Here is an 11329-nt window from a genome sequence, read left to right as displayed (position 1 = left end):
GCTCAACTAGAAGTCCAATGCGCTGTCCATTGCACCACAGAGCCAGTCATTCTAGCAAGAGATGATGGATACCACATAGCCCGTCTACACCCTGGCGAAGTGATTGAAAGGTTCTGGGTTTGAAAAATGAATGAAAAAGTCTTCAAAATCGAGGATGCACACCTTCATGCCATGCGCAAGCCACATACGAAATCATAGGTCAGTCTGACTAACGGTCAGCGAGATATGCCCTAGACACACACACGCACGCACGCACGCACGCACAAACACACACACACACACACACACACACACACACACACACACACACACACACACGATTAAATTGGACATAAAGTAACTAGAAAGTGATGTAAATATACATTTTACCACAGCAGAAGGTACTGGTTTAGATTGCATTTAATGTGTTTTTTTGTCTTAACAGCTAGAACAAAATGAATGAATAAATAACTATTGAAAAACTTTTGCACACTTTTCTTAAATATTACATGTTTAGCTTTCAAATAAAGGGTTCACTCCAAAACAAAAGTTGCATGAATTAAACAACAGATTGACCGAAATACATGTGTAAATTCATGCCTCGTCACATTGTGGGAAAAAAGGTCTAAACCAGACTGCAACATAAAAAAAACCAAGTTTAAACTTTCCGCACGGACATGACAAAAGGGACAGAAACGTGGCGGAACTGTCTTTTGGGATATTGCTTCCGCCCGTCGGGAATTATTTGATACACAGCTAAAGTAAGCTCAGCAGTTACCCTGCTCCGGAGCAGGCTATTTCAGTGGTTTAAGTTACCATGGTTACTGAGCAGGGAGTCACACAAGCCATTTTGATGGAATGCATCTCTCACTAAAATTATTATCAAAGTTAGAGTGGCTTTTCCTTAATCCACGTTGATGGAACACCCCCTCAGGTGATGTTTCTATTTTTGTGGAAGAAGTGCCTTGTTTACAAAGGCAGAAGTTGCAGAAACATCAATTCTGTGAGAACCATCAAATATCGACTCTGGTGGGACTCGAACCCACAACCTTTGAATCACTTCTTCTGTGCTCAACTAGAAGTCCAATGCGCTGTCCATTGCGCCACAGAGCCAGTCTTTCCAACAAGAGATGATGGATACCACGTAGCTCCTCTACACCATTGTGAGGTGATTCAAAGGTTCTGAGCAGAGTCTCAGCAGAGTTGACATTTATAAGGACTAGTGCAGTGCCCGTAGGAAGTATGTATTCGTATAGTGGGAGATTAAGTAGATTTTTCAATTATGGCCAAATGAGGTTGTGTGTGAAAGTGGGATGTACAATGAGGTGTAACACTCTTGCGTAGTGTTAATATACAAAGTGTATATTGGGTAATACATGGATGTACATTGAGATATAAAGAGACACAGAAATAGTTATTTTAAGAAAAAGAAACTTAATACTTCAACATGGTTAGACATAATATACAGACACAGATATAGGAGGGAATAAGTTTACATGCAGCACAAACAGATGGATGTGAATAACAGAATTTGCACATTACATGCAGACCACTACAACGTCTGCAACTCCATCAAACACTTACTTTCCATAAGGTACCACACCATCCAGCACATACACATAGAACATTGATATTTCCTGTAAACTATTTGAATATTATTGGAAAATCGAACCTTGTAACGCACTTTAAAACTCTGAAAGATAGGTAGGCTAAACAGACTTACAGATGTGATGAGTCAGGGTGTAAATCCAGAGTGAATTGTGTTACTGACCAGGCGTAGGCCTATCACACAATGGGGCGGAGCTCCCCTAAAAGGCGTCCGATCAGAAACAGTGCAATGCCGCAACACGTCCTACGTAAATAATGATAGTTTGAAAATGAATTCAAAAATCTTCAAAATCGAGGATGCACACCTTCATGCCATGCGCAAGCCACATACGAAATCTTAGGTAAGTCTGACTTGTGAGCCAACAGTGAGCGAGACACAGACGCTTCTTGCTTTTATAGATAGATGTTCAAGTTTTACTATTCTGGTGAAGGAAGTATCTTGTTTACAAAAAATGCATGTTGCATGAACATAATATCTAACACAGTAAGCGTTTAAAATTTTAATCTAGCGGGACTCGAAACCAACGACCTTTGAATCCCTTCTCCTGTGCTCAACTAGAAGTCCAATGCGCTGTCCATTGCGCCACAGAGCCATTTATCCAAGCAAGAGATGATGGATACCACATTGCACTTTTACACAGGAGAAGTGACTCAAAGGTTGTGAGTATGAGTCCCACCAGAGTTGACATTTATAAGGATGTTCAAATTTGTGCAGATGATGTTTCTATTTTTGTGAAAGAAGTGCCTTGTTTACAACAAAGGCAGAAATCGCAGAAACATAGTGTCGCTTTCTGTGACAACCATCGAACCCAGTAGGCATTTAAAACTTGACCTTGGTGGGTTCAAGTCCCAGAACCATTGAATCACTTCTCGTGTGCTCAACTAGAAGTCCAATGCGCTGTCCATTGCGCAACAGAGCTACTTGTTCAAGTTAGAGATGATGGATACCACATTGTACTTCTACACAGGAGAAGTGATTCAAAGGGTGTGTTCGAGTCCCACCAGAGTTGACATTTATAAGGATGTTCAAGTTTGTGCAAGCAATGTTAATACTTTGGTGAAGGATGTATCTTTTTACAACAAATGCATGTTACATGATGAACATACCATCTAACACGGTAGGCGTTTAAAGTTGGACTGCAGTGGGACTGAAACCCACAACCTTTGAACCCCTTCTCCTGCACTAGAAGTAGAAGTACAATGCGATGTACATTGCGCCACAGAGCCATAGGATGAATACATGACGTGTTGTTAAAATTACTCTTTAATACAAAAAAATTAGTCTTTAATACAAAAAAGGAACTATATATTTGTGTTTTTATCAGTTTACATCTTCAGTAAGATCCATGAGCTTGGAGCTGAGAACCACAGACAGTCCTCAGAGACTGGTGACTGTTTTCATAGGAGAAATATTATAATACCACCTTTGTACTTTAAATTCAGTATTATAGTATGTGGATTTGAAGGGTGTTTGAAAAGACAATTATTTTTGCAGAATCCTGTCTGTGTCTCTCTTCTGGAAGAAGAAGAAGAGTTCAGCATTCTCCTCTGTAGAAAGCTGGGGGCGCATTTGTTTCATCATCAGCAGGAGAGAGGGGCGGGTCCTTCTGAGCTCTGTGCATGAGGAGAAATTGTGCAGAATTGAGTTAAATCAAGCGCGCCTGAAGTGGGATCACATTATTCAGAGAGAGATTTCTGTACCGCCGCAGGTGACGAGCAGCACAGCAGGATGAGTGTGTGTGTGTGTGTGTGTGTGTGTCCTGTGGGCTATGTGGAGCAGTGAAGGTCGGACAGTTGTCTAATGACTGTCTGGAGTGTGTGTGTGTGTGTGTGTGTGTGTGTGTGTGTCTGTGCGTGCGTGCGTGCGTGCGTGCGTGCGTGCGTGCGTGCGTGTGTGCGTGCATGCGTGTGTGTGTGTGTCAGACAAAGAGGCAGGAGTTGGATGTCTCTCTGTTATTTCCTAATTATGTTAAATGAAGATATTACAGGTTGAAACAGGTGTGAGAGGTAGAAAAAAGCGAATCATCATCTCTCTCTTCATTGAGAATGAAGAGAGAGAGAGAGAGAGAGAAAGAGACGGAGGAAGAGGAAGGCTGAATGAAAGCTAAGACGATGAAAAGATAAAAGAAAGCAGGAGGAGGACTGGGAGACAGAGACGTTACATAATGGTTTTAGCAGCCGAGTGTGTGTCTGCTGTCTGCAGCGCCTCCCGCTGGTCACACTGACTCACTGCAGCTGGAGCTCACAGCTATGAATATTCAATCAGACTCATTATTATGTAAGTGGGCTGACAAATGAGACTCAGAGTCAGTCTGCAGCTTCTGCATCATGACATCACAGAGGAGGAGAAGCAGGAAGGGCAGATATTAAATATAACCAGCTGACTTGAACATAATTCAAAGGATAATTATAGCTGAAAATGCTCCTTAATTCATTTAAAAATACTGTACATGTTCCTGCCACTTGACGTGATGGATTTGAGTCAGAGTCAGACTGAAGTCACAAAGGTGAAGATTTGATATCAACATGGATAGAATGCTTGACTTTCACTTGCAATTCTGTTAACTCTGTTAATTCTCTAATATCAGTACCAGGCTGCAACAGTTTTTATTCATGTTAAAAATTAAACCTCTGTCTTTTAACTGATTTAAATGTGGGACAGACCATCAGAATTTCATATGACTTCACTTGTGACTTGACTACCTGTAGATTTTGTCTGATTGTTTAGGTTAAGACTTGTGACAGCTTCCCTCCTCTGACACACACTCTTCAGTTTATCATCCAGTTTTCATTTGACTAAAACCACAAAGAAAGTAACAACAGCTCTGCAGAAACTACAGATTAAAATCTGAATCAGGATATAAATCTGTTGACAGATGCAAAGATCATTCTCAGTGTAAGCACACACAGAGACACACTCAGAGAATATAAACAGACATAAAGCAAAACAAATATAAGTAAGCATCACACACAGAAACAATCTAGACGAGAAGCTATCTACAGTATATACAGGTCAGATTGTTGACTGGATATAACGTTATTTTGTGTGTCTACAGTGTGCGGAGACTAAAGTAATAAAATAAAATGATTATGTTCATTATATTACAGTAAGATGACATTTATCCTGACATTAAACAGCTGATTTATTGGTTTATGAATGTGATAATGTGTGGAGATAAACTGCTCCGTCATCTCCTCAGATTCTTCACTGACGGCTGCTGTGTCGTCTGCAGGCTCCAGACGTCTAACAGGAGTTTAATAGATATGTTCCCTGAGGGGCGCTCGTCTGTGAAGAGGAGGAGGACGAACAGGAGCAAGGACAGGACACATCCCTGGGGGGCGGGACAACGTGCTGGATGAGACTTCCTGCAGATTCACCTGCTGTTTACTCTCATCCAGTGACTGCAGTTTTTAATATCAACTGTTTTTATTTCTATAGCATGTGCACATGGCAGCTGCAAGTAAAACACTTAGTTCTGGATGTGACATGCAGATTTAAGTGTCTTTTTGACCCAATGTGGAGAGAACATGTGACGTATATTGTTGTATGTACACTTGTTTGTCTGAAGTGTGTTCACTGTGACAGTTTGGAAGTACAATAACCACCTTGTGGTCGTTTGTCTCCACCAACCAGCCAACAAGTTGCAGTTTGCATCCCTGTCTGTCACTCTGACTGCTGTAGCCACGACAGAAGACAATGCATCAAATTTGGACGTTGCTGCAAGGAAGCAACAAATTCTAGACGTGGGATTCTTCACACACACACACACATGTTGAAAATCAGTACAGTTTCAATGTTGGTGTCCAACCAAATTCTCTTCTGTTCTTGAGTTGGGTTGTTGATTAACAGGATCTGGTTAGTGCAAACACTTTATTTTTGGACATGTTTACATGACACATGTAAACATAAAATAGAATAGATCAAATAGAATTTATTCTGACAGTAATATCAACATTTTAAGATACATTTGGGTCAGTTTTTATAACCAGAGCTTTAGTAACTGATGATCTGTTCAGGGATCTCAACAATAATCCCTGTTTGACAGTTTATCTCGATGATAAACGCTGTATCTCTGGAGATCTATAAAAGAAAACATGTGTTTCAGTCCTGCTGGTGGGATGGTGGGTCGACTCTAACCTGACAAATTAAACCAGTCTGAAGCGTCGGGGCTGCTCTCAGCGTGTTTCACTCACTAACACAGAGACTTCCTGCTGTCAGTCAGTAAAACTGCATCTATCTGCATCACAGATATATCTGATCATCCTGAGCCAGAGCAGATCATTAACTGAAGACTGTGGAGCTTTAAATTGGCATGTAATTAATTTTGAAAAACCTTTCAGCTCCACCAGAGTCAATATTTCCAAACTGCCCTGATCTGTGGCTGCAGGCTGAGAGATGAGTCATGTTTCAGTCTGCAGCCAGCAGCATCTCACATCCACAACCTGATCCCTGATGTTTCAGAGCCGCACCAGGACGAGAGATTCTCTTTTTATATCAATAAATATTCATTATCTAATGTAAGATTATGTCGTCTCTCCTGCAGCGTCCCTCTCTGTCTCTGCTGTCCTCTGAGGTTCAGGTCACCGCCCGGTCACAGACATCAGTCTGGGTGAGACTCAAACCTGCAGCTCTCCCTCCTCCCCTCATCTCCTCCTCCTCCTGATGACAGCCTGGAACAGTATTGAAACCCGCCCAGTCACACAGAGCCAAATGAAGCTTTAGTTTCTTTTTTTTAGAATAACTTATTTGATGTTCTTTCATGAACTTTTATACACACATCTGAGATCCTGCAGAGCTAGTTCACACTTTTGTTTGTCCAATACTTTACAGCGTTTAGAGTGGTGGAAAAACAGTATTCAGATGCTTTACTTAAGTAAAAGTACCATCAATGTAATGTCCAAATCAAGCAAAATTTCTGCATTAAAATCCTGATTCAGTACATAAGTTTAAGTTTAGTGCAAGAAATAATTTTTCATTGTTGATTAAGCTTCCCAATCAGTAAATAAATTATTATTATTATTATTAGAAACAAGTTCCACCTTTACCATCTGCAACTTTAAAGTGATAATTAACAAAGAAAAATAATCCAAATGTTTGATATACATTGTCCTGCATAAGTACTTTAAGTATGTTTTCTTACTTGATCATTTTCAGCATAGTGATGTGGTCAAATGTCTTCTTACATCTGGTCACATTTTACTGAACATATCTGCAGACTGCCTGCACAGTGTGCTGAATGTAAAGAGAAGAAGTGTTTGATTTGGATGCAGCAGCTCAGTTTGACATCCAGCCCAAAAGCCACAGGATTGAAACTCAGCCGGCACAGTAAGGAGAGAGACACCAGCTGGCAAAAGGACGAGCAGAAACAGAACTGAGACACGTCCGAAACACCCTGAGAGTGAACCCAGACTGTTTACTTTTTACTGATCAGACAGACAGACAGACAGACAGACAGACAGAGGGCTGGATGTCTGCAGCTCAGTCTGGAGCTTCATGATGTTTTGCTGATTCATGCTGAGAGACGAGCAGAGAATCTGACAGACTGAGCAGCTACAGAGGAAACATAACACCAGACAACAACATGCAACGCACACATTCAGCTGTTTATTTTGTCTGTTTGCATCTATAGATTTCTCTTAAATTCACCAGAAATATGCACAGATAATGCACATATTTTTATGGAAACAGATTTATATGTATGTATTGTTTATGGATGAAAATAAGGACGTATGGAAATAAATTGTTCAGTTTGTAGTTTAACTAAATTTCAGTTCATTGTAACGTAAAGTCAGCAGGATATGATGAAATATGACATCTGATTCCAGATACGTTTTTCAGTAATTAATGCAAATTAATGAATATTTACTTACAAGAGAGTTCCTATTTTTCTCAAAATAAGTCTCAGATCACTACAAAGATATTTCCAGGAAACTTTGAGGAAAAAGTTCAGACAATTTTGACCCATAAAATATAGTTTTACTAAATATAATAGGTAAACTGACTCTCATCCATCTGAACACAAATATTGCCTGTTTTATCCTAAACTACTGATATATTTGCATTATGACAATAAGGCTATTGTTGTTTGCTTATTGTGCGTTCAATGTCATTTTGATCCTTTCAGAATAAAAAAGCAAATATTTAAATGTGTCTTTAATCTTCAGCCTGAGGATGTTTGATGACCTGCAGTTTCATTAGATCTCTTTCATGTCTGTCAGTGATCGATGAGATCACAGAGTTTATAGAGAGCATGCTGATTGATCTGTTATTGATCTGTTATTGATCACTGATGGATCTCCTCAGAAGTCACACTGAGCTAACATCCATCACTCTCACATTACAATACACACATGTGTTTATATTTAATGAGTTTACAGTTTTAAACTTTAGACAGTTCTGTGGTTGAAAACAGCAGATATTTGATGTTACACAACATATTTAAATGATAAAACAAATCCCAGTAAAAACTATTATGATTCAATACAGAAAATACATTTGTGTCTGTGCATTTTCTTCAGTTTCAACATTTTAAAGTTTTAAAAGTGAACTTAATTAACTTAATTCTATACAGCAGGTACAGCAGAACTCACCTCAACTTTATTTATATACAAACATGCAGCACAGAGTAAAACTGAAACAACAAACAAAAAAAGATATGCAAAGATAAATATAACTTTGCAAGACTTAAATGACAGAATAATAATAATATAAAATATTTAACCATTTAGAATACTACGACTACTACTACTACTACTACTACTACTACTTTAATGTCATTAACATTATTTGTGTTACATGTTTATGTTCATACATGTTTAAATCAAATAAAACTCTCTACATCTGTATGTATCATTATGTTTAGTCTCAGACAGTTTCAGTCTCTGCAGGTTTTCACTCTGAAGTCTGAAGACAAAATGTGATAAAAGCTGTTTGACTCTTTGATCTTTGGCTGCAGATCAAAGCTGCTAATGTTCAAACTGAGGTTTCACTGTTTCACTGCAGAGTGAGTTTGTACTGTTAATATATCTCACTTTTTGAAAATGATGTTAAAAAATCAACAGCTGTTTGTTTTTTCTTTCTGCTGCTCATACTGAATATATATTTATATATTTATAAATATAAAACAAACAGTAGCGGCGACATCTTCAGGCCACAAACACTCACTGCACATTATTCACCTCAAATAAATTTTATTTTTGTGAACACAAACATTAAATGATCCTGAACATCAGGAGATGAAAACACTCAGTAAAGTTTATACTCTACTGCACCAATCAAATAAAAGGTCTGCTCTCTTTAGTTTGTGGATGAATGTTTTCAACAATTTTACTATAAAGTTTCCATTTACACTTGAGTGTGTTTCATTATCTAAACATAATTTATACACTGTCTCTCTCAGAGAAAAAAATATTTTAATTACATATATTTTGCATACATTCTGCATGGACATTTGCTTGTTTCCACTTGTTTAATTTTTAATTAAAAATAAAATACATATACATTTGTAAGATTAGATGTAGCTATTTTCTCTAAAAGGTTGATTAAAACTATTTAAAAGACCAACAAAGATTTAGAATCTGACACTGGAAAAAACATTTTACACACTTAATCAAATATATCCTAAAATAGCTGCAGAGGAAATAATTTAGCAAGACAAGAAAAAAACAACCACATGGACATGTGATTGTTTTTTACAAAATATTTTAAAACACATAACAACATAAAACCAAATTACAAAATGAAATAATACATTGGAATTTAAATCATGATATATATGTAATATTTCTAACATAAATCTCATTGCATCTCAAGCCTAAGTGGGAGTAACCAGATGTCCAACAAAATTAAAGCATTTGAATAATAAACATTTGATGTGCATGTTTGTGCATGATGAAAGCTGATCTGTCTGCAGGATCCTGAAGTTGTTTTAATAAAAGTGAAAGTTAACAGCTGATCTCGGTCCCATCATCCTTCACTTCAAACAATCAAAGAGTTCAAGAGGTCAAATAAAAGTCACGTTTCTTCTCATGTGTGACTGAAGTCAGCAGCTCATTAACATATTAAAGATCCGTCAGGTGTTTGATGGCTCTGATTCGGTTTAAATCTGGACCCGGAGTCTTCAGACCCCACAGGTCCCAGCAGCAGCAGCAGCAGATCAGTGATGGAGGGAAGCAGAGTGTCCGACTTCAGCATCGAGCGCATCCTGTCCCCGCAGCTGGGACACAAAGCGGACTTCTCCCCGGACCGGTATCTCCAGGGGGTCAACGGCGGGTTCAGTCCCACATCCGGGAACTACAGGCCTCCTGTCCCGGTCCCGGTCCCAGGCTACCTGCAGTACCGAGGGCTGGGCTTTGGAGAGGCCTTTTACCCGTACGGACCCGGCTTCACCAGCATCTATCCGAACCCCGGAGTTTACCTGCACTTCAGCAGCAGCAGCCAGGACTCTGCAGGTCTGTTCCATCCAAAACTATTATTTTAATGTAGGCTATTAATTAAGATATATATATATATATGTTGTTTTAAAATTGAGTTTTAATCGATACTTAAAGTTCAAATGAGACCGAAAATAATAACTAAAAAACGTCAGTGTTTCAATTCACTTCAATTCAATTTAATTTTTATTTTTTATCATTTAGGCCTAAATGTTTTTAAACATTTTTTTTTATCATTCAAATGCTTTCAAACTCTTTTTGTTGTCATTCAAATGTTTTCAAACTTTTATTTTTTATAATTAGAATGTTGTTGTTTTTTCTTCTTTATTATTTAATGTTTAACTTGTATTTATATAATTTGAAAAATATATTTTAGAAAATTATTTCAAACCCTTTTTTAAAATCATTTTAAGGTTTTCAAACTTTTTTTTTTTATCAATAAAATGATTTTAAAGTTTTATTATTTACCATTTAAATGTTCTTAAACTTTAATTTTTTTCTCATTAAATTTGTTTTCAAACACTTATTTGACCATTAAAATGTTTTTAAACTTTTAATTTTTTTATCATTTGAATGTTTTTTTATACTTAAATTTATTATCATTCTAATGTTTTTAACATTTTGTTTTATTTTTTCTTCTTACAGATGTTCAGCAGATGTCCGGGTACCACGGCTGCTGTCAGTCTGCGGTGACTGCGCAGGCGCAGCCACGGCAGAAGTCCCGGATGAGGACGGTGTTCACCGACACTCAGACGAAGCGTCTCGAGGCGCTGTTCGAGCTCACTGACTACCCGCCGGTGGAGGCGCGAGCTGAGGCGGCGAGGAGCACCGGGCTGAGCGAGGAGACCGTCAGGGTGGGTGTGACGTCACGACAGACACACGGCCTAAACCTCTCCAGGGTTTAGTTTACGCACCGACTTAACTTAAATTCAGTCTAATTAATTATTATTCAACAGTATTAAACTATAAAGAATTAAAGAAACTAAAAAAGCAGCATGCATGTTTGAAGTAATGTTCCTTTTTGGTTCTCTTTGTTCAGTGCACATTTTCTAATTTCAGTCGCTTTTATATTATTTTTGTTAATTATCATTTTCATGATTTTGTCAGTGAGAAAATTGACTTTCACTCATTTTTAGATCAATTTATCACTCCTTATTATTTTAGTTTGAATATAAATAAACTTACCATCACGTGGCATTTGGCATGATGTTATTTTTCTTAAATGTTTTAAATTTAATTAATTTAAATTGTTCTCCCTGAATTTTTTTTTGTTTTTGTCTTTTACACATGAGTAATAAAGCAATCTTAA

At 37.9% G+C, this 11329-nt stretch overlaps 1 protein-coding gene and 1 non-coding gene across 2 annotated transcripts in view; one reads left to right on the top strand and one right to left on the bottom strand.

The window, feature by feature from the left end:
- Window positions 1-1000: 1000 nt before the first annotated feature.
- Window positions 1001-1092, bottom strand: trnar-ucu (transfer RNA arginine (anticodon UCU)). The gene is given in 2 exon segments: window positions 1001-1036; window positions 1056-1092. It is a non-coding gene; the product is annotated as a tRNA-Arg (tRNA).
- Window positions 1093-10736: 9644 nt separating this feature from the next.
- dharma overlaps window positions 10737-11329 on the top strand; it is a 1237-nt gene continuing 644 nt past the window's right edge. The window contains exon 1 of the mRNA XM_059332074.1: window positions 10737-10874. Within this exon, the coding sequence (XP_059188057.1) occupies window positions 10746-10874 (129 nt within the window). The 5' untranslated portion in view covers window positions 10737-10745. The remainder of the gene's footprint in view (window positions 10875-11329) is intronic.

Source organism: Centropristis striata, chromosome 4, assembly GCF_030273125.1.
Source record: "Centropristis striata isolate RG_2023a ecotype Rhode Island chromosome 4, C.striata_1.0, whole genome shotgun sequence".
In the NCBI taxonomy this organism is placed as follows: Eukaryota; Metazoa; Chordata; class Actinopteri; order Perciformes; family Serranidae; genus Centropristis; species Centropristis striata.
This window is presented reverse-complemented; position numbering and strand designations above follow the sequence as displayed.